Raw genomic sequence first — 22,672 nt, 5'->3', positions numbered from 1 at the left:
TCCCTAATAGAGACCAATCAGCAACTGGCATCAGTATTTCCTCCTCCAGTTGATATGGTTTCTAATAGCTTAAACAAGCTTTTAAAAGGTGGTACCTGAGGCAGTGCTCCTTCTAGTATCTAATGGAGGAAAAGGAAGCTGGAAAATACTCACTTCTTTATTTGTGCCAAAGCAGTGTTATTGATGAAAACCATACTTGAAAGTCCAATTGAATTTTCAAGTCCACTTGTCATCTTCTGAATCACTTGTATGCTTTCTACATCACCCTTCAAGGCACATGCCTGAATAAGGCGGGTCACTGCTACCCTGGAAGGAATCTGCTCCAGATCCAAGGCCATTTTCAGTGTTGTGAGAGCCTCTACAACAGAAGAGCAGGTGACAGTTTTTCTTATATGAACCATACAAAGTTTAATGCATTTTGAAAACCACCTTCTAAGTATGAGCACCAAAAGGCTATACACAAAAAACTATGAATAATTTATTCCAGATTATAGAAAATATTAATACTTTATGAGAAACATAGAGAAAAAAGATTCATTTGACTGTATATAAGAAATCGGAGACTAGAGAAAATTTTTCAGTCAGAGAAAATACAAATGTTACTGATGGAATGTGAGTTCCATTCAGGGATGACCTTTAGTTATTAAGTTATTTATTCAAAGTTGACAAGTTCAGGGAAAAAATAGATGAGAAAGAATTTTTAAAGTGAAAGAGTTTCCCAAACCACGTAACTTCTACCCCCATTCATACATTCCCTGATTTTATTATACTCAAAGATTACATGATTATCAAAATCTTCCAATGTCTCCTTCTAGTCCAAACAAGACTGATCACAGGATCAGCCAATTGGAACATTCAACTTTTACACTAACAAATTTATTTTATATGATTAAATATCTTACAGGTATTTTCTTACACTCATTTTACAAAGAAAATAAAACTTATCAGATTCCCATGGATATATAGTCATGGGAGTTTTTTAGTTTTAAGTATTATATTTACAAGTACTTGGATTGTGGATAAATACAGAATATCCTTCTGATTTACTGATTCATGTACAAGTGTAGTGAAACCATTATACTAAATAAAGTGATGGACTAGAAGGAAAATGTAATACTGAGCCAACAATCACCACAACCACTAACAAAGAAAACTTTACGGCTTCCAAGCAATTAAAGAAATGTCACCTAGACAAACCTTAGACTCTCAAAGCAGCTTTCAAATAAGAAAAGCCTATCCTTTACAGAAGAATGGGGAAAGGGTAATAATTAAACAGTCTATTAAAAGCATATCATAAAAAAACAACGAATTCAGTGTTTATTACTGCATAAATAAACAATTTATATTTACTCCAAGTCTGCAATGTAAACCAGTGATTCTCAAGTGGGGGAAGAGAAAAATAGGTATTTAAAAAGGCCCATTCAATAACTTTTATAAATACACTTGTACATATAGAAAACAAAAAATGTTATTTTAATAATGTAAGCTGTAGAAAATCAACTTGATAAAAACTTAACTGGTGGTCATACAGATAATGAACTTTGCAATACTCTTATTAACCAAGAATATGTGGGCGAGAGAGGATCTTCCCACAAGTGAATAAAAATAACAACAAAAATAAGATAATGACGATGCTACAGTACTAGCATTTATTGAGCTTTTACAAGATATTTTGAGCATTTACCACATGCACAGCAGTAAGCAGCTAGCCTGACAACTACCCTTCTAAGTCAGTACCAATTTTATGGGTGAGAAACTGAGGCACAGAGTTTAAATAATTTGCCCAAGGTCATACTGCTATACACCAATCCCAGAATCTAACCTCACCAGCAAAATACTTTGCTTGAATTAAAGATTCATGGGGTTACTATGGGGGCAATTATTCCAGGGACTGTATTTATGGGTGCATGTGTGCGTGACAGAGTAGATGGTGGAAGAAAAGAGATCATTTTATTTCTATCGGAAGCACAGGACCTTGGAACCACACCATACTCCCATACAGGGAGTGACATCTCTACAATTTATGACTTAAGGGACACCAAGAATAGTACCCATCCATACCCCTCTGCCTGAGTCATTTTCACCTGTCACCTTATTTACTAGTAATATTGATTATATTGCAAAGGTGCCATGTATGAGCTATTAGTATTCCAGAACTCTATTAGTTTATAAAATTAGATTAAGACTGAATTGGCTTTATTTTTCTTCCTGCTTTTGATGGGATTGAGAGAAAGAAACCTCAAACAGAGAAGGGATTCTAAAAATTGAGAGCACTAGTCAGCCATGGAGCAAAGTATGGAGATGGAGGCAGTGCCCACATCACTCCCACCCTCACCGATGATCACTTGACTCTGGCGAAGGGTGGTCTGTGGTGGCACGGGCGCCGGCAGGTGATGGGGGAACAGGGGCTCATGGCTCTGGCTCTCAGCCAACCCCCCAGTAAACAGAATAGCTAGGAATAGTCGTGAAATTCCATCATAAAGTTTCTCGTTTTCACAGGATACCAACATACAAGTAAAGGATGGTGGTCAAATTAAACAAATTCAGTTCAGATTCAGCTAAAAAAATTAACCCCTTGAAATTAAAAAGTGTTTTACCCTCATCTTTATACCTACACAGATATAAGCTAATTATGAGAATAAGCTTACTTATACAGTGAGCAAATTAAATTTTTCAATGTTTTAAAATTATCATTTCGACATAAAAATTATCAACTTGACCAAAAACCCCTTTTTATTGAAAATAAAAGGAAGGCTTTTAAAGTCTTAATAACAAACCCTACATCACTCAATTATGACCTAAGCCTATCCAAAGACTGTCTAAATGAGCTGGCCCTGCTTGTGGAATGCTGATAGAAATAGTGCCAAGGGAGAACTCTTCATGTACTTGGTCTTAATTAGTTAAGACATCTAAAGACCAGCACAGTAAGCTATCACAGGCAACATTAAAGTTACACAATTAGACAGCAACTTTCTCTCAGGGAGGTAATTACTTATATTTCATAAACATTTTATAAATGTTTATTTATAAAATAAGAATTATAAACATGCAAGTAAGGAATAACCCCCCTTTACAGAATTAGGAAGAAAGGTAGTAAAATATTTAACAGTTTTAAAGAGCATCTTCAACCTTTCTTAAGGATTTCCTAAGTGGATTGTTGTATTGGCAAAACTGCAGTACACCTCTATGGACTAAAATTCAAATGTAAAATTAAATGTAGAAAGATGCTTACCTAAAATTTAAGAGATGCATCGTTTTCCCCCTTGGGAACATATTCATAAGACCTCCAGATCCAAATCCACCCCTCTGCAAACCCATAAGCAGCCTCTAGCAGACAAACAGCCCTCATCCCAATCCTCCCTAGAGTCATCTCCACATCTTTCTGGTGTTATCCTCTTAATATTAATTTAAAAACTGCAAACTCCAAACAAACACTGTATTTTACTGCTGTTGGTATTACAAACTATTAAAAAAGTATTAGATTAAGTTTTAAAAATCAATATTATAATCACTTGGTGCACAATCCCACACATTTAACACTCAATTTAACTCATTTGCTATCTCACACACAACCAACACAATATGCAAGAAATAACTGCTGGGAATTGTTTCAGATGCTCTAAAGTATGTTAATTTCCAAAGCAAAATGACTTGTGCTGTGAATTTTAACGCACTTGAAAGCCTGTACTTTCTCTCATTCTGGAACACAAATTTTGCATGTCTGAAGAGCTGTGATTCATCTTAAGAAAACCCATCTTGTGTTAAATGGAATGGAAACTGGACTAAGTGGTCAAATGACAAGTACATTCATATTCAAGCTGTATTATAAATGCATGTACAGTAATTTACGTCTCTCAGCTACCACAAAAGGCTCTTGATAAGCAGGTAATTTGCTAAATGGACTCCTTTATCCAAGTATTCGAAGGGCGTTACAAGAAAAATCTGCAGAGGCATTAATGTGACGTAAAGGTCAAGCATTGTGACATACCTTTCAAATAATCCCGCCTAACTTGCCTTATGATGAGGAGGCTGTTGGCAGCATCGTTCAGTGTGAAGCCCTTGATGTGGGTCTCAGCGCTAAAAGAAGCAGACATTTAGAAAGGAATTACTGACATGCTTCTGATACGATAATAAACGGTTGAGCACCAAGGTGAAATTATAAAAACTACTGTTCGTATGTTAAAAATATTGCTGCAAAATATCGACCTGGAGACAGCTTTTGTGTTATCCTGTCAATGGTTATAGAAGGATAATTTTTTTTTGCATTCTGACAGATGACAAAGTTGGAAATGAGCAACAAAAGAAACAAAGTACAAGATTTTTTTTAAACAATCGGTTCAGATTCTTGAATGCTGACATATTAGATGACTAAAATAACTGCATGCCCTGCATTGTTCTGTTATATCCAAAGCTGGATACTTTCTCCTCTTTTTTTCCATATTCACCATAATTATAAAATGTAAAACTATTCTTTTGGCAACAAAAATGAACATTTATTTTCAGCACTGTATTATTTTAAATACAAACTGAAGCATACTACTAACACCATATCATTTGGTTAATTTTCAAATTTTTGTTATCTAGATACATAGTTTTTAAAGGTGAATATACTGCAGAACGAAAACCACTGTTACATTAAAATTTAAAATGTCATACAATCTTGATCCTTAAATTTGAAACAAAACCCAACTTCCTAAACTCAAGAGCAAACACTTGCCTTCCTTAGTACTAAAACCTACTTGATTAAAATTTTTTTAAAAACCTAGCGAGAGATGTCTCTTTGCTACATTGTTTGTACATCTCTGTGATGAAATTTCTGCATCCATAATGCCCCCAGGGTTCATATCCCGATTAGGAAATCTCCACAGGTCAAGGGAACAAATGCAATTGCTGCCATTTGTCTTATCAAATTCCGTGATGATTGTGCTGCCAGCAGCCCCGACCTGCCAACATGAACATCTATAAGCCGAGCAGACTGTGAGGAAAGCAGGGTCACTGCTAAATTATTCTCATCAATCCCAAGAAAATCCTCCAAAGACACGGGCAAGTACCCATCCTCTCAGTCACTTCCAGCCTCTGAGGTTCACCCCTGCAGTCCCTGGATGTAGGATTTTCTTATCCCCCGACAAATCCCCTTAATCCTACCAAAGCACCCATTGCTCAGTTGGACTTTTTTCCTTTGTCCCATCTGTCAAAGCTCTTAAGTCAACAACTCGTGCATGAGACTATAAACTGCACACAGAATTTACTTTCTCAATCTTCAGCATGATTAAAGAAACAGGAGACACTATTAAAATTAAGCTCACTTCTTATGCCAACATTATTACATGTATTATACCACATTTACTTGAAAGTATCACCTAAGATTTATTAAAGCCATGAGATAACAAACTTCTCTTTTAACTGACATTAAGTGTGAACTATAAACCTTTCAAAAAATCTCAAAACACGGAACATTTTATTTCAATAATTTATTCCTATTGCAAGAAGCTGTCTATTCAATACAAATATGAAAGTGGGGATAAAAAGGAAGAGAAACCTCTTGGCTCTATTATATCCTGAACATACATATTTTTCTACAGAAACTAACCAGTCACAACCAAAATGTATTTCCCAATTGGCCAAAGGAGAAAACCTACAGAAGTTACTGGTAGAGATCTTTGCATTGGACTTATCCATAAAATACAACAGAAGTTTACTTCTGACCCATCATTTTGATCTTTCCTCTGGAAGATGAACTACTTCAGGGCTGACAAATCAAATTTCTTGTGATGATGGGAATATTCGTTATCCATGTTCCCCAACAGGGTAGCCAACAGCCACATATGGCTAAATGGCTACTGTGATGGAGGAATGGAAATCTTTATTACATTTAATTTTAATTAATTTAAATTTATACAGGCATATATGGCTAGTAGCTCCTGGACTGGACAACACAGAATTCTATGCATTTTCTTTTCATTCATAGAACTGCAAAAATAGAGGAAAAAATTACAGAGGGAAAGAGGTATGAATCTTTGAACATACAATCAACTGTAAAAATTAATCTGTCTTAACCAAAGAAGACAGTATTACAGGGAAAGTTTCACATTAGAGATTTCAGAGCAATGACTAGTCGATGGATTGTAACTTACATAACACACATATAGGACATTAGTTGGTGATTATAATTTATCTTACTTTGGATAACAAAAACCAGCCAATCCAGTAAAAACCATCAGTGATGGATTTCGTATTATTTCTAGATAGAATGAATTAAGAGTAGAGACAAGAGAAAATGAAGTGCTTGCCTTAAAAGATAAAGCAGAGCTATTGCTGCATGATTCTCAAATTACCCAAGAATCCAGTTTAGTGGTATCAGAGATCAAAGATTTAAAATAATAATTTATATCCCTTACTGCTCTTTGAATAAGCAGTTCTGCTCCCTTGGAAGGATTCCCTATATTGACATTTTTATTCTGAAACATGAGGAAATGTTGAAATTCTGACTAAAAATGAAAAAGTTGGTTTCTTTAAAAAATACATAAAGGCAGCTGATACTGTTACGTTTGTAGCCCATTACTTGTTGGTAAGTTACATGACCTTGTTAATAAAACTGAAGAAATCTCATTAGCAGTCAAGGGAGTCTGTAACACATTAGAGACAAAAAAGGTATAGTGAAAACAAAGATTATATTTTTTAGTTCATAGGGAAAACTACTACTCTTAAGACTGAACAAGTGGCATTATTTGTAGGTAAATTATACTAGGTAATTATAACAATAGACTGCTGTGTATAGACTGAGAATAACAGTTCTGGAATACTAGGGGGTACTGCCACTTGCTATAGTGGCACATTTGATCACACCATGTTACGATAAAGACGGTTATTTAAAAAGCAACGACTCGTTTACTCTAATCATTGACACAGAACTGGAAGGGGAAGAGACGACCTAGTCAAATGTTGGCAATGAATCAGGAAATGAATCCAGAAAAGTACATGACACTCCTCTAGAAACATAATTCACTGAACAGGAACTCCAACTTCCACTTCTGAATTCCCAGTACAGAGTTACTTTCAGAAGTACCCAGTGGAGACCTAACCCAAGATACAATTCTCCACGGTTAAGATATATCATCCTATTGGACCAATGGTAAGGGGGTGCATCCACTTCCCAGATTAGGCACCTCTGGGCATTCTAAGGCTTTGCATCTAAGATTCTCTTGGGCCCATACAGCTTGATGGGGGGAGGCAGCTAGGAAATACTTCCGCAAGGAACACACAGCTAAAATAAAAGCGCCTTCAAGAAGTCTTCTCAGAGATCTAAAGAGGGAGACAAGAAAAGAAGATGAATCTAGATTTTCCAGGTTGTGGGCATAAGGGGAAACAGAAGGGCTATGCTTACAACCATCTTCCAGTTCAGCAGCTTTCACACTTGTTTGATTGAGATCCACAGTCAGACGTAGTTAGGAAATTATATTTTATACTACATACCAGTGCACAGATATATACATGCATACACTTCAGTAAAACTTTCACAAAATAGAATCTTTACTACATGAAATGCTTTTATATTTGCTATTTCCCTGAAAAAAACTACTTTTCAGAAGTATTTCAGGTCTTTGTAACCAACCTCAGGATTGTAAGTTGTTGTTTTTTTTAAGTTTTCCCTCTGTGTCTATTCCCTTACTTAATCATACACAATTTCCAACACAAAATGCTCTTCCCTTTTTTCTGCCTCCCCTTCCTCCCAAATCACTGTTGCTTCAGACGGCTTTGATTTAGTATGAGTAGTGTTGGAATAGGGAGTTCAAATAATAATTTTCTGAGAAGAGTAATTTTAGGAAAAAAATCCACATCCCCTTGAAAACTTCAATGGTCACAGATGACAAGATGCTGTTTAATGTGAAATTTTCCAAGTCATTGATTGAGGATGTATTGCATATTCTACAGATAGGTGATATAGTTAGCAAATGAATGAACACTCAAATGAGACACAGAATACATTAAAAACCTGAACTTAAAAATCTTAGTGTGACTGTCCTGTATTAAGACATAGATGATCCAAGACCACAGATATATACACTGTGTGTAGTGTGTGCGTGTATATATATATATATATATATATATATATATATATATATATACTGTACCTGTATATATATCCATATACATACTGTACATATATATATACGCACACACACACATTTCCATAGATAAGTACAGTTATACACATTTTTCACAATGTACTGAAACACAAACAGTACATATAGCCCTGTGGTATAACTGTAACATAATACTAATATCAATACTAGGTTTTCCAGCAAATTGCAACAGTAAGCATTCGTTTTCTATTCAACATTCTAACGGTCTCAAAGTATTATGACTTAAAATTTTAAAGGCCAAAAATTAGCCAAGACAGATTATTTCAGAACTCACAACAAAGTAGGAAAAGGTTAATCTTTGCCACTGAAAATAAGGCTATTACCTCATCAATAGCACAGGTCTAATATTCCAGAGCACGTGACCTTGATCTACTCCTTTCTAAGGCCCTTCCTCAATCTTTCAAGACAATTCCTTGGGATAAGGCAGCAGAGTCAGTTAACTGACACACCAGGTAAGAAAACTTTAATCTAGGGGACTAGCCAGAGAGAGAAAACAACTACCACTGCCAACACCACCACCACCAAGCCGATTAAAAAAAAAAAATCCAAAATAAAACAAGAAAACAACAGAAGGGGAAAGAGAAATGGCATTTAAATGTTACCTACCTATATTTCTCTACTTAATTCTATCTCCTTTAATGTAAGTTTTATCATCATCCACTCCTCATATAGAAAATAAAACTAAAGCTCAGAGATAGGAGGTAATTTTCCCAAGGTCATAGAGCTTTCAAGTAAGATCTGAACCCTTGCATCTTCATTATTATTAGGCTGCTACCACCACAAAAGGTACATTGATTAGCTGATGAACAAAAAGCAGAATAAGATAAACAATTACTCTTCTGTATGTGGACATCATAAATCAGTTGCAAGATTATATAAAGTAAATAAAATGTGCTACATCATGCTGGGCTAGTAAAGGTTATATTTTTTTATAGGTTAATGAACCCCATAAAATTAGAAAAACATTTCATATGATTTTTGTGGATAGTTGAGGCTAATTAAGCAACTGTGACAGTGATACATCATTAGAAAAACCCTAATGACAGACGATATTTTAAGTGAGAAGTTTTATAAATAGACTCATACTTACAAATCTTTTACTTTCATTGCTTCTGTAAAATTATCCTTTGCCAACAGTAATTTTATAAGACTGGCGTAAGTTTCACTGTCAAACACTATGTTTTGCTTTTGTGCACTGAGGAAAACATTATATGCATCTATGAAGAAAAAAAAAGATGACATTATTCTGAAATGGAAAAAAGGGAGGGAAAAAACCCTAAAACAAAGCCCTAAACCCACACACTGGTTTCTTTTAACACTTATCCACTACACCACTCTACAGAGACACACACACAGACCACGCAAGCAGACAATGGTCACTCTATTCAGATTTAAAAAACAAAGTGACAGTTTTGGAAACCACTACTTAATACAAATGGATGGTGCCTAAAGAGCTTCCTGTTAAAATTATGTTTCATATTAGCTTTCTAAAGTCAATAAATTATTTTCACGTCAATAAAAACGAGAAATGGCTTTTCTGAATTTGTCTGTCATAAGATGATACTAGTTTGAGAGTAAATTGCAAAATAAGTGTTAAAGTCCAAATAAAACAGAAGTATAATTTAGATTGAGGGGAGCAAAAGATTCATTTTAAAGCAATCTTTAATCTATAAGTGGGTGGTTACAATGGTAAACATTTCAACACAACAGCATTAAAGAGAATATAGCCTATAATTCTAAAATTAGGAGATCAAATTTTTTGGCTACGACAGGACTTATACAAAAGCATACAATTTTCAAATATACAGATATCTAACAAGTAAACTAAGCAACATTTGTTCGACTGATTAACAGTTTTATTTCACTCATTCACAATAACTGTCAGCGAATGAAAAGATGTTACCAAAAGAGCAGTAACTACACTTTTCAGTCACTTACTTTTCTGAAATAAAATTGTCTGCCTATAAACATCCAACTGAAACTATAATCCATTCTCTGGTGTATATAAACAAATCATAATAAAGATGGGGCATAACCGAACTATCATATATGACCTTCTATGGATATAAAGTTCAATGTAAGGAAAAGGACACATGCAACTAGGAATGAATATATTAATGTCAGAAGAACATTCTGTACTACTTTAGATGTTTCTGAACAAGCAGAAATTACACTTGTATCTATAAGTTGGGGGAGTTTGCATTTGCTCTTCAATTAAACTGAATTGACAATGTCAAAAACTTAGCTATCCTTTCAAGCTAAATTCAGAGAAAACAAGAGAGAAAAGGTATGACATTAATATTTGCATCTTAACTAAGGAGAACAGAATCTATTGTTCACTACCCAATGCATATATTTTCCTTGTAAGGGAGCTAAGAAGTCAGATGTAATGCAATTATTGTCTACTTCCCAACAAGCATATATAATAGTTCACTAGTTTGCTGAATGGAAATATACATTCAAATCCTGAGATATACACAAAAGTAGCTAAAAAACTCTAATGAACTAACAGGATAAAACCAGTAAGACAAATATAATTTGTATATTAAAACTAGAAAAGGGATATACCTCTACACTTATAATAAATACTGCATTATATTTAGTTATTTGGTTAACTGGTTAAGTGTTTTTACTTAAATAAAAGAAACAATTTTAAAAAAGGCAATCTATGAAGGATTTCTGGAATCGTTAAACGTAAACTATACACAAGCCCTATATTCACCTCAGTCAAATCAAAATTCCAACTAGAATATATTTAAATAGTTTGATAATGATAATTAACTCTATATTTAAGTTTAATAGCTACCTGGTGAAAGACTCAAGGATACATAGACTGTGCAGCAAAGGAAAGAATGACTTAGAAAGAATGAAGCTACTCTGCATGACTGAGCAAGCATTAAGAGCTTAGCCTACTCTTATTTCATACACTTAATGTCAGTGTCGCAAGATTTCTAGTTAAGTCAAGAATTTCTAGTTAAGTAAATTTCTAAAGTGATTCTGTTGAACAGAGCTGAAAATGTCAATATTAAAACAAAAAATATATGCTGCATAATGGTTAAATTATTACAAAGCGTACTTCAAAATCCACACAAAAATTGAAGGAATTAAAGATAATGGTAGCATTCTATGGAAAAAAATTTCACAGAAATAAAGGAGACAATAATAATATATGATAATAGCAATAGAGTACAATGGAGTCTAAAATGAAAATACCTAAAATGCAGTAAGAAAGTTTGTATCAGAGAGTTCAAGGTAGTTATAAAAATTTTAAAGTAGTCATAATAGAGGAAGGCATGGCTTCAGCCAAGTTTACCACTAGAGGAAGAACAGAACAAGAAAAGGGCTCATGTCCTGCCTCCAACCTTGAGATACTGCTTTGTATTTTTTCAGTATGGGTGGTTACCACCCTGATTTTTTTTTTGCTTTCTAATGAAAAGGAAATATAAAATAAATATATTAGCTAAACAACATGCATGGTCATGCTATTTTCAAAGTATATTTGATTTTAAAAAGTATACCTGTTTTATAGTTATTATGAAAAATTTCAAATGTACAGAGAAATATACAAAATAATATAAAGAACCCCTCCATATACCCATCACCTACACTTAACAATATTATTAACATTCTGCCATATTTGCTTTACCTTTGTTCTTTATGGCTTAAATACTTTTAAAATAAATTACATAAGTCCTGTTTTTTTTAATTCCTAAGTATTTTATTATAGATCTCAAAATTTAAGGATATTTTCCTAATAATCAAACACTGTCATATCTAATAAAATGAGGTAATTCCTTAAATTTATTTACTACTTAGTCAATATTTAAATTTTTCCCAATTGCCCCAAAATGTCTTTGTTAAATGAAAATATATATATATATATATACACACACACACACAAGTTCCATCTCTATCCTACAGCACTTTTAGTTTATTGGGCTTAGATCCCATGTTGCTATTAGAAAGAAGACCCCAGTGTTCATGTTTACCTTTGTTTTTCTTCCAGTGGCAGGCATTCAACAGATCTTTCTCCATATTAGTTTCTTTAAGTGAAGGTATTGTTAAATTCGAGGACTGTTTTTCATCCTCATACCACAACTTAAAAACAAAATTATTTAGTTAAACAAAAACTGGTAAACATAGCAATCTTTTCAGTATAAAACTGGGCTCATCTATGACTTAAAATTATACTGACAACAAAATGTGTTATGCTTACAGGTTAAAAAAAATTACCTCAGGTACATCAAACGGAACCTCCTGATTACTGGTTCTAAGGATGTCTGCTAATAATCTTAATGTTTTCCCACGAGGAATAATATTTTCTTCTTGCATTTTATTCCAGACAGCATCGGCTCTTTGCCAGTCACCATTTATTTCTGTAAAATTTGATTAAGCATAAATTAATGAACATACTAAGTATAATTCATGAAAATGATTAAATTTTTTCTTATTTAGTGTCAAAGGAAGCATTATTCCAAATACTGCCTCCAGGGGAAGGAACAGGATGACTGCAGACCAAGTAATTGAGAAATTGCCCACTGCTAAAACCAAAATCAGAAACAACACTTCAATTATGTCCATTAATCTTTGGAGTGATGATGGATACATGCACGCAGTGGTATAGATCACAGCCAAGGGTTTAAAATGATTCAAAGTGTGCAAATGTATGATTTTCTTCAAAAGTGGCAAATCCACAAACCTTTCACTTAGTGAGTAGGGAGAATTCTGTCTCTTCTGTTGATTTGGAGAATTTCTATGGCAGTGTGTGACAGATTTCTCATCTCAACAGATAATGCCATCAGATTAAGTCAGTATTACAGGTTGAAGGAAGGAAATAGGCAGATTCCTTCACACTGAAAAATTTAGTTCCTTCTGTGTGATAACAAAGTCTTCACAAATAGCAAAAACTTAGTAGCAAGACTTTATTTTTAAACATTCTAATTGGTTTTGAAGAAAAAAAGTCATTAAATTAATAAACTTCTGCTTCTTAAAAGCTAGATCAAAATATGGACAATGTTATATGACATTAAGTTCAATACAACTCTGAAACACAGAAATGTGGCTTTTAATGTGTTCTTTTTAAAATTTTCACATATGAATAAGGAATATCTTGATTGTATAGTCAGCTCTAGGAAGGGGGTTTGTTTCAGAGCACAAATGTTCCAGAAAACAAAGTAAATTTGTTTCTAAAAAATACCAAAATATTATAACAAATGGGATTTTCCTAGACTCCCCCAAAACTGAAAAGCTAAGTATTTTGGTCACTAATGACTCCTGGAACTAAAAAAAATATTTAAAAAAGAGCCCCAAATATATTCACACTCCACCAGAAACTGTAATAAAGAAAAAGGTAATAAGGAGGAAAATTTCCCCAGGTCAAACAAAGATTGCAGCCTAACTTTTCACACAGAATATACTAAAAAATGGCCCAAGTAGTAGTAGAAATTAACCTAAAATTCAGAGTGATTTTATACATATTTCTGTAATAAAATCAGTCTAATAAAAAAAAACCTTAAATTGTCAATTTCCAAAACCAGACTCTCATAAGCAAATGATGCTTTTCCTTCATTAAAATGTTCTCATGGAATATAAAATTCAAAAGTAATTTTCCAAGGAGGTGAATGTATAAAATTAACTTAATTAAATAAATTAAAAACAAAACCCCAAGCCCCAGAATCTTTAATTCTGTAGAAGGGGGAAGGTGGAACATGACTTCTCCCTAGCAGGGGGTACTACGGACAGTGGCAAGACACATTTAGGTCAGGTTTCCAAGAGCTGAGAACAGCACTGCTCAGGGGCTTTTAAAAGAGATTTATTTTTAAGAGAATGTAGCTGTTCCAAACACCTCAGAGAAGGTGGATAGATACAACTCTGTGCCTTCAGACTGATTAAAGAACTTGGGGAAGATAATTTTCTTCCTTTAAAAAAAGCACAAAGTATATGAAAAGCTTCTATGCTTTGGGAGGACATATCACAGAGATGCACCTATTCAAATGGACTAGCAACTTACAACAAGAAAATATTGCATAATATAAGTGAGAGTTAGTGTATATAGCACAAAACTCAGTTTATATATAAAACATATATGTGGATTTTTTTACAGGGAAAAAATTTCTTCAAAATGTACTTATCTCACAAAATCTTAACAAAAATTTGAGGCACTCAAACTAGTCAATGTGCCAAAATCTTCAGCTGTTTGTAAAATGTCATAATGGCACAACAAGGCCATGGCTTTTTTCCTATCTCTCTGGGGCTTAAAATTCTTTCTTACCAAGACAATGACCATACTTGTTATTTAAAGAATCAAACAGCCAGAAATGTGGGCTGTGACCAGAAAACAGACACTGTGCCTCCACAATCCCATCACCTGCCTGGAACTGAAGGCTCCTTCCTTAAAGAACAACAGGACTAAATGATCTCTGAGAACTCTTAAGCTATAACGTCCAATATTTTTGATACTATTAGTGAATTTTACAACAGATACAGTAGTGGGGCTATATTTTATGTCTACAGCCTATAACAACAGTTGGCACTGCCTGTAGTATCTCTACAGTATTAAACAAGAGATGAGGTTTTCTAGTTCAGGGTTTTAATTATAAAGCTAAGTTTTTACATATTACTGATAAGGTATGGCAATTGACAAATTCCCCATTTGTCAATCACCTGATCATGGTCCTAAAATCATTCCTCTCTAAAATGAGGCTCCAGGTCTGGGACAGGACTCATGCCCTGTAAGCCTGCATCACCTTGTTTTGCCTGAAAACAAAGGAGTGCCAAGACTGACAAGGTGCGTCCGAAGGTGTAGGAGCCAGCACGAAGGGGTTCCCGCTGGCTGAAGACGGGAGAGAATTTAAGCACCAAAAAGAATGATGACTACAACAAATTAGCACGCAAACACATAGAAAAATTAGTTTCATCATAAATTAAAAAACAAAAACAAAACCCATGATCAAATTGAGAGGTTAAAAGGACACCAGTATTTAAAATTGGTGACTAAAGGGAGAAAAGGTGTTTATCTTTTCTTCTGAATTTATTTCAAATTAAGTTAAAAAAAGAAGTCACAGAACACAATGTAGAGTATAAAACAATCAAAGTAACAGGTGTATATATAATAAAATACATGGACACACATGGAGACAGGGGAATGGAAGGATCTACAAACTACAAGTACCTCTGAAGGGTGGCTGCAATGAAATTTTCTCATTTTGCTCTGTATACTACTGTATTGCTTGAATCTTTAGAAATTTATAATATATTCATGTTTATTTGTATAATAATGGAGGGGGGGAAAAAGGACCACACAGTGTGAAAGAAATGCCAATGCCATAAGTACTTGAAGAAAATAGTACATAAGTAACTTCTGAAGTAGAATAAATGCTGAAGTTGTAAATGTTGGTGTTTTAAAAATAGATTCAAAGGAATTTTATTGCAAAATTACAAATATAAGGCAATTTTATTTTTGGATAGAGTGCTTTATGTATACAAAGAACAAAGTATATATGTAAAGAAATTGAAATGTTTAGAACATAAGAAAATGTTCAGTAAGAGGGTAAAAACACTGTCATTTAGAAACAGTGTATTCCTTATGCAGGTGAGGGTTGTTTCATTCATGTAACGTCTATTGTAGGTCGTAGGAGCGAATTTTGCAAGACTATCACAATGAAATGTCAAAACGTGTTATAAAGGATAAAACTGAAGTTTGAATTATGACAGATTTTTGTAACATCACCTGTGAACATCTTACTATACAGAATAAGTAGAAAATGAAAGCAATTTTAATATAGCTAGTATTTCTAGCTAGTATTTCTATTTCTTAATCTAGATTAGTTACATGAATCTTGGCTTTCATAAACCACTGAGTAATCTTCATTTTGTGCATATCTCTAGTGTAATTCATAAAAAAATTAAGTGTGTACACGTGTGAGAGGTCCTATTTTAAAAGAAAGAAAACAAAACTGCTCTCCAACAAATATCTAAAAATAATTAATCCAACCCCTTTCAAGGGCTAAAATAACATAATGAAAAAGAATAAGGTCGTAACAAATTTCAGTAGGTCAAACAACTTATTTTCTCAAAATCCACAATCCAAAATATGGATATTTGAAGTAAAATAGGACCACATTTCATATATCATTCCATATCATATATTCATTTCCAAATAAATTGAGTCCATAATGCTTTGTAAATTTTTTAAAGGATTTTTCAGTGGAGGTCCAAGTCAGAGGGCATAATGGAGAGAGGGGGATGCAGAAGAAGACAGCTTACTTTTCTTTCAGAAAGGGAAGGATTCGGGTTATCACACTCACATTACCTATTGATAGCAGTACAGAAGGTGGGAAGTATACACATTGGGTTAAAAAGTATACTTCTCTATAATGATTCCTCCAGCCTCCGGCCTCACGAGAGGCTGCCCTCACCCTAGAGTTCCTCCGACTGCTGGCCTGAATACAGAGCAAGAAATGGGAGGCAGGCATCCAACAGAATAGACAGAGGAGGTTAAGGAGAAGAAAATGGGAAAAAAAATCTCAAAGACTGCTTATCCCTGGAGGACGTTTTAAGATGGAACTTAAAAGTTGTTGTTCCTTTCCTTTTTTTTTTTAAGCAACAGCAAAAGGTCATCTGCACAGGAAAAAGAAGTTTGTGACGTTGGCTGTCTCTCACGCTCAGCCACCCCCCTCAGACTACGACTGTGCCTCGTGCATTCTTACAGCTCTGCTTTCACCCTTGCGTTGTCAGTCCTGGTTATAGGTCTCTTTTGCAGAGCAGGACCTTAACAGCTGCAGTGTCTACCTCAAAGCTACCATAGTAAAGGGCTTGAATGATTTTTTTCTGAATGGAAGTTATATGGTTTCCTATGGGACTACTTTAAATGCTGAAACTTATTTGGATACAGAAATTTTTTTTTTGCAGTTTTCATAAAATTGGAATTTAAACACGAAATAGTTCTTCAAAAGGAAGAAAGAGCAGGGAATGGGAGAGAATTAGCACTTGAACACAGGTTATAATCCACAGATTAAGGACTAAATGTCTAAAGCATAAGTTTTTCAATTCTACACATTCAATATAACAACCTCAGTATTGTATACCAGAATTTTATCATCATTCAAGCCAAAGGTTTAAGAATTACATTGTAAAATGTGTACTTCAATGCAACCAACAATTGAAATGTAAATCTTACAGCAAGTCTTACTTTACTTACATTAGATGTAAGATAGAGCTTCCAATGATAAGAAATACAAATTCAAAAAGACAAATGAATCAACTTATTTATTGCTATGTTTGGTAAAGAAAAATTTCCCATGAGAAAGAGAGAACAATAACTTTAGATCAATCATCTATGAAGTCAAAAAAGAAAAAAGAAAGAAAGGTCACTGACTATTCTAATCACTGTTCTCCTTACCAAAAAAGAGGTTAAAATTCCCAGACGTGTAAACTGGTATAAACATCCTAGAGCATTGTTTGATAACAGAGATCAAAAGTTTCAGAAATGTCAATCACTTTGAACCCTAAATACAAATACAAATTCAGCCTATGGAAACAGGGGTGCAAACAAACATTAAAGTACAAAAATGATTAATGCAGTGTTATTTTATAATATGGAAGGCTGAACTCTATATTCACATGTCTTAACAACAGGAAATTAGTTGAGTAAATTCTAATATATCCATTCAGTGTAGTCAATTTATAGGTGATAAAATGTAGAAAAATGTTTGTAATATAGAACTGAGTCAAACTAAACAATAATATGATCACATCTTAAAAAAGAGATTATTCAGCAATGAGTTTGTGTATCAATATGTATTTTCCTGGAAAAAGATCTAGATATGATTTGAACATGGTTACCTATTTATAGAAATGACTGATAAATCTACTAGAGAATTTAAATAAAAAGAAGAAAAAGAATAGTCTCTCCTCAGAAGTCCTATTAAATTCTGTGGCTTCTGTGAAAATCTTTCTCACCTTTTCATTATTGTAGTAAGAATGTCAGAAATTATGAAGACTATATGGTATCTAGTGATACAATATAACATTTTGGGATAAAAAAATCCATCTGGTTTCTATTTAAAGCCTGTTAAAGACCCCACTTTTGACAATCTCTGAAGCTTCCTCAAAGCTACTACTCCTTTCCCACCAATGCTTTCACAATAGAGTGTTACAAAATGAAAACACGAGGAAGTCAGATTACTTACTATATAGTTTTAGCAGATTGTAGTACAGTTGATCTCTATCACATTCAAATAGCTTCTGCGTCAGTTCCACTAATTTTTCTAGAGTTTCAACCTTAAAAATAAGATTAACAGATGGATCTAGATTGTATAAAGGATATATTTTTATAGTTGACAAATCTTCATTTAATCCTTCAATTCGCTTTACACAAAGGGCAGATTAACTTCACTCAAAAATACTGAACACACAATGAGAATATACGGAATGCCACTGACCTGTAACCTTAAAACTGGTTACAATGACAAATTTTGTATGTATTTTACCACAATTAAAATATTTTTTTCCTTTTTGAATAAAGGGTTGACAGATTCTTCAGAATAAAAACCCAACATGAACAATTATCCAGTTGAGGGAACCTCCACAACAATACATTCTGGAGAATTCAAAGATATCTGGGGTGGAGGACTTGGTAAGTACGAATATTCCTCCACCTAAACATTGTACTTCTTCTTCCCCTATGGCTTTTACTTGGTAGATGTGAACAGATATTTGCACTGGAAGCGAAAGAGGTAAAAAAGAAATTCCACTGGACTCCCACTGACTCCTCCAGTCACTAAGGACTGAAGCAGATTAAAATTGCCAAGGAAACAAGGTGAGCCTGCTTGAACCAACAACTAGGATAAAGCAAGCTAAAATCTTCAGGGCCAAGGTAATATTTTTAGGGATTCTACTGCACCCCAGGAACAAGAATTGAGCTATTGCTTATCTGGTAACCAACCAAGACAACAGTGCTTCCATTACTAGACTTCCTGAAATCTCCAAGTGCTCAAATGTCATATGGGACACTTGCTTTCTACTTATAGTTTTAGGTGCTTGAAACCAGAAATTAAACACAAACCTGATTACTTGCAATACATCTATCACAAAACCACTGCAGTCTTGTAGATCGAGCTCTAATGCCTGGAGTCTGTAAAATAAAATAATCACATAGCACACAAGGTAAGGCTTTAGCTACATGTTAGTTTTCCCTCAAAGACAAATAGTTTTCCTTCTAATGAATTTGTTACTTCCTTCCCAAACATATTTACTAAAAGAAACCTATAGTTTAATCCCACACTTATGAAAGAGTTTTGGATTAGAACAGAGCACAAAATGTAACCAATACTTAATCTGTGTCTAGAAGAGTCACATTATTTCAAATAATAATTTGCAGGTCAATTTTCATTCCATATATATTTAATTATTAAAATGGTTAAGCTTCTTCAGTCCAAAAAGAAACTGAAACAAATTAACTAAGAAACTTTGAACTAAATCAACTCCAAAACACACTTCAGAGATCCCAACAGATTCAGGAAGCAGAAACTACTAATATGTCACACAGATTTAATTAACTATTATCACAGTAAATCAATGTCCTGTATTTTTAAAAGAAACATGAGTTGCAAAATTTAGTGACAAAAGTATTTCGAGTACCACAAATGACTGGCTAGTAAAGAGCCAAGTACTTAAAACAAGCTAAGTACTTAAAATTAGCTCATGTTCTTAGTTCCAGTAACTGAGACATGATATATTCTCAATTAGAAATTACTAAGGTTTAGTCAGTAACTAGCTTCAAGGCAATTATTTTACTATTCTAGATAGTGAAATACGAGACAAATCATTTCACACATAATTCCAAGGATTTGTCACTCTTAACTAGACTATTTTTATCATCTGTAACAGGGTTTCCCCATTAAATACTACACTTCAATCACAGCACTGTGATAAGATACACTCATTAGCCCTGGCTGCTCCAGCCTAGAGGAGACACCTTTACTGCTTTCTCCACTCAGCTCTGTTGATTAAACCCCTCAAATCTCGTTTCTATTTACAAGTCCTCATTATTTTTTATTTCTTAAAATAACATTGCATAATGCTAAACTATGAACTGAAGCAGAAACTAACATCTGAGAGCTTTGGTAGACTGACAGAAAAACTGGTACAGCAGAAGGTATGCAGTATTCTAACGGTGCAAGTGTGCACATTTTGGGATATAAGAAATAAATGATGAATAAATTGTTTAAATATATTCTTAAATATCATTAATATTTACATTTGCACACAATTTCTGCTCAAGGATTTTCTTGTATTTTCTGTTTTGTTTCACATGCATTACACTGAAAATGAAACCAACATCAAATGTACAAAAAAGCCCTTGAAAAAATATTAGGTGATCCTCTTTAGAACTACGGCAAAATTCGGGGGCTACATTCACTTGCAACTTTCAATATTATTGCTGATTCTGGTGGCAATGATCTAAATAAACAGTACAACTTTTATGGCAAACTCCTCTTTTTCACAGCTGATTGATCTGCCTGTTACTGGCCAGACAGCTGACCTATACAGCAGATATTCCTGTGTTCATTTTGAAATTGAGAACTGTTTTCACAAATAAATCTCAATCATTAAAAGAACATCTAGGTCAGATTAACTAAATCTGCTAGGCTTCTGTAACAGTCTACATTTCTGGCTTATCTCTTAACATCTTATTGAATTTTAACACTGCAAGTTGAAAGCAAAAATGGAAAGTAAAAGAAAACATGGAGAAGAACAGAATTCTAACTGGGATGCTGAATATAACTTAATAAAAACCAGTTTATGCCTAATTAAAAACAATAAAATCACCTCTAGTTTTTTTTCTATTTTTGCTATATAATCGATTTAATGACAGTAAGGATGAAACCATAATTGTAATGAAAATATCGGCATGCTTACTTCAACCTGGGTTACTGTGCTTCAAAACACTTTGTGCAGTTCCAATTTAGTACTATGTTCACTTGTAGAAGAAAAAAAGGAAATCCAAAATAAAAATAACTTTAAGTTCATTTCATTACTCTGTTGTAAACTTGATGTTATCAAAATAGGCTTCTGAGTATACTAGTAAAAAATAGATTATCAAGTAATTATTACCTTTAAAGTAAGAAGAAATGAAGACTCTACTTCAAACTTTATCTCAAGGAAAACTGTCTTAAATTTGACTCAAAGAGAAACTCTTACCTGTTTTAATTTTTCTTGCCATTACTTCTGGAAATGGAAAATGGAAAACAAACAACTACCCCAGCCTCAGGACCTCTAATCGGTATAGCCGAAGGGAAATCAAGTTGCACGAGGGGTGTAAGATAAACAACAAGAACCCAACCAACCCAAGTATCCCCACAGCCAGGAGAGCAAGGGATGAAAAAGGGTAACCTTTCAGTATTTGTCCTTTTCTCTAGTATCTTCAGGGACAGAGTTAAAGACCATGTCTAGTAAGGAGGAAAATATGCCTGAGCAAGTCAAAATAACAGTTTACCTACAGTAAACTAAACACGATCCACTTGACCAGCTATTACAGGAGATACCAAGTAAACTAAGTCATGGAAGAGGGGGGGTATGAAAACTGACATCTCCTGAAAAGTTGGGGGAGGGGAGAGCCAGCTCTAAAATCCCTTATGTTATGTAAAAAAATCTATCTTCACTTATTAAGGAAGGCAAATTAGGATAAAACCCTGAATTTCATCTAGTAAAAACAAAGGGCAAAGTAACAAAGATTGGGAGATCATTGTAATCCAAACTTTCGGTCCTAACCACAAAGCCACAAAAAGGTTTTACCTCCCTACTTCCCCTCCACAAAAAGACAGCAAGTTTACTCTGGCTACAGTGGATGGAACAGTAATAGCAGATAAGAAGAAAGGGAAAAGGTAAGAAAGAGTACTTTTGGAGAAAGGACAAACTGTTTTGTTGGTTCAGATAGCAAGGGGTCAAGAGACCATGGAGGTCATACTGCAACATATAAATGTTTCAAATCAACAAGTGATACAACTTAAACTTACAAAATACCATACCTTAGCTCAATTTAAAAAAAAAAGAGAGATCATGGAGGTAGAAATGGTAGGGGAACCAATAGATAATGTGAAATCAGGACCCAGTTTCAAATTCTGAGAGTAGGAACTAAACAAGCCCCACACTCTCACACTGAAGTTTCTCTGCCATATTTACTTGTCAAGAGTTGTTTTGTGAGGCTCACATGCAGATGTACATGAAAATCGTTTGAGAAGTATAAAAGTGTTAACCAATATTAGTTGCGGAGTTTAGCCTGTAATCTTGGTAGGAACCTTGACAGAAGAGGCTAGAGTAAGAAATGCTAGGTGTGTTTAAAGCAGACTCTTATTCGCCTTTCTGTTTGTACTCTGAGAATTTAGCAGTGCCTGGTACATGGTAGGCACTCAGTAAGTGATTACTCAAGTACTCTAAGGGCTAAGAATGAAATTAAACAATACTATTTAACTTTTCATACTTGTATGTATCATCTCTCCCTGGATTTACTCTCCAATCTTAAAAAA

At 34.0% G+C, this 22,672-nt stretch overlaps 1 protein-coding gene across 1 annotated transcript in view; it reads right to left on the bottom strand.

Annotated features, from left to right (window-relative positions):
* The window catches only part of LRPPRC (leucine rich pentatricopeptide repeat containing), a 113,187-nt gene that overhangs the window by 10,345 nt on the left and 80,170 nt on the right, over nt 1-22,672 (bottom strand). Inside the window, exons 26-32 of the mRNA XM_036925620.2 lie at nt 19,210-19,278; nt 18,335-18,425; nt 12,378-12,520; nt 12,134-12,242; nt 9,235-9,361; nt 3,989-4,077; nt 154-358 (exon numbers count right to left, since the gene is read on the bottom strand). Coding sequence (XP_036781515.2) covers nt 154-358; nt 3,989-4,077; nt 9,235-9,361; nt 12,134-12,242; nt 12,378-12,520; nt 18,335-18,425; nt 19,210-19,278 — 833 coding nt within the window. The remainder of the gene's footprint in view (nt 1-153; nt 359-3,988; nt 4,078-9,234; nt 9,362-12,133; nt 12,243-12,377; nt 12,521-18,334; nt 18,426-19,209; nt 19,279-22,672) is intronic.

This window comes from Manis pentadactyla, chromosome 2 (genome assembly GCF_030020395.1).
Source record: "Manis pentadactyla isolate mManPen7 chromosome 2, mManPen7.hap1, whole genome shotgun sequence".
Taxonomy (NCBI): Eukaryota; Metazoa; Chordata; class Mammalia; order Pholidota; family Manidae; genus Manis; species Manis pentadactyla.
The sequence above is the reverse complement of the archived record's forward strand: the minus strand, read 5'-3'. Positions and strand labels throughout refer to the sequence as shown.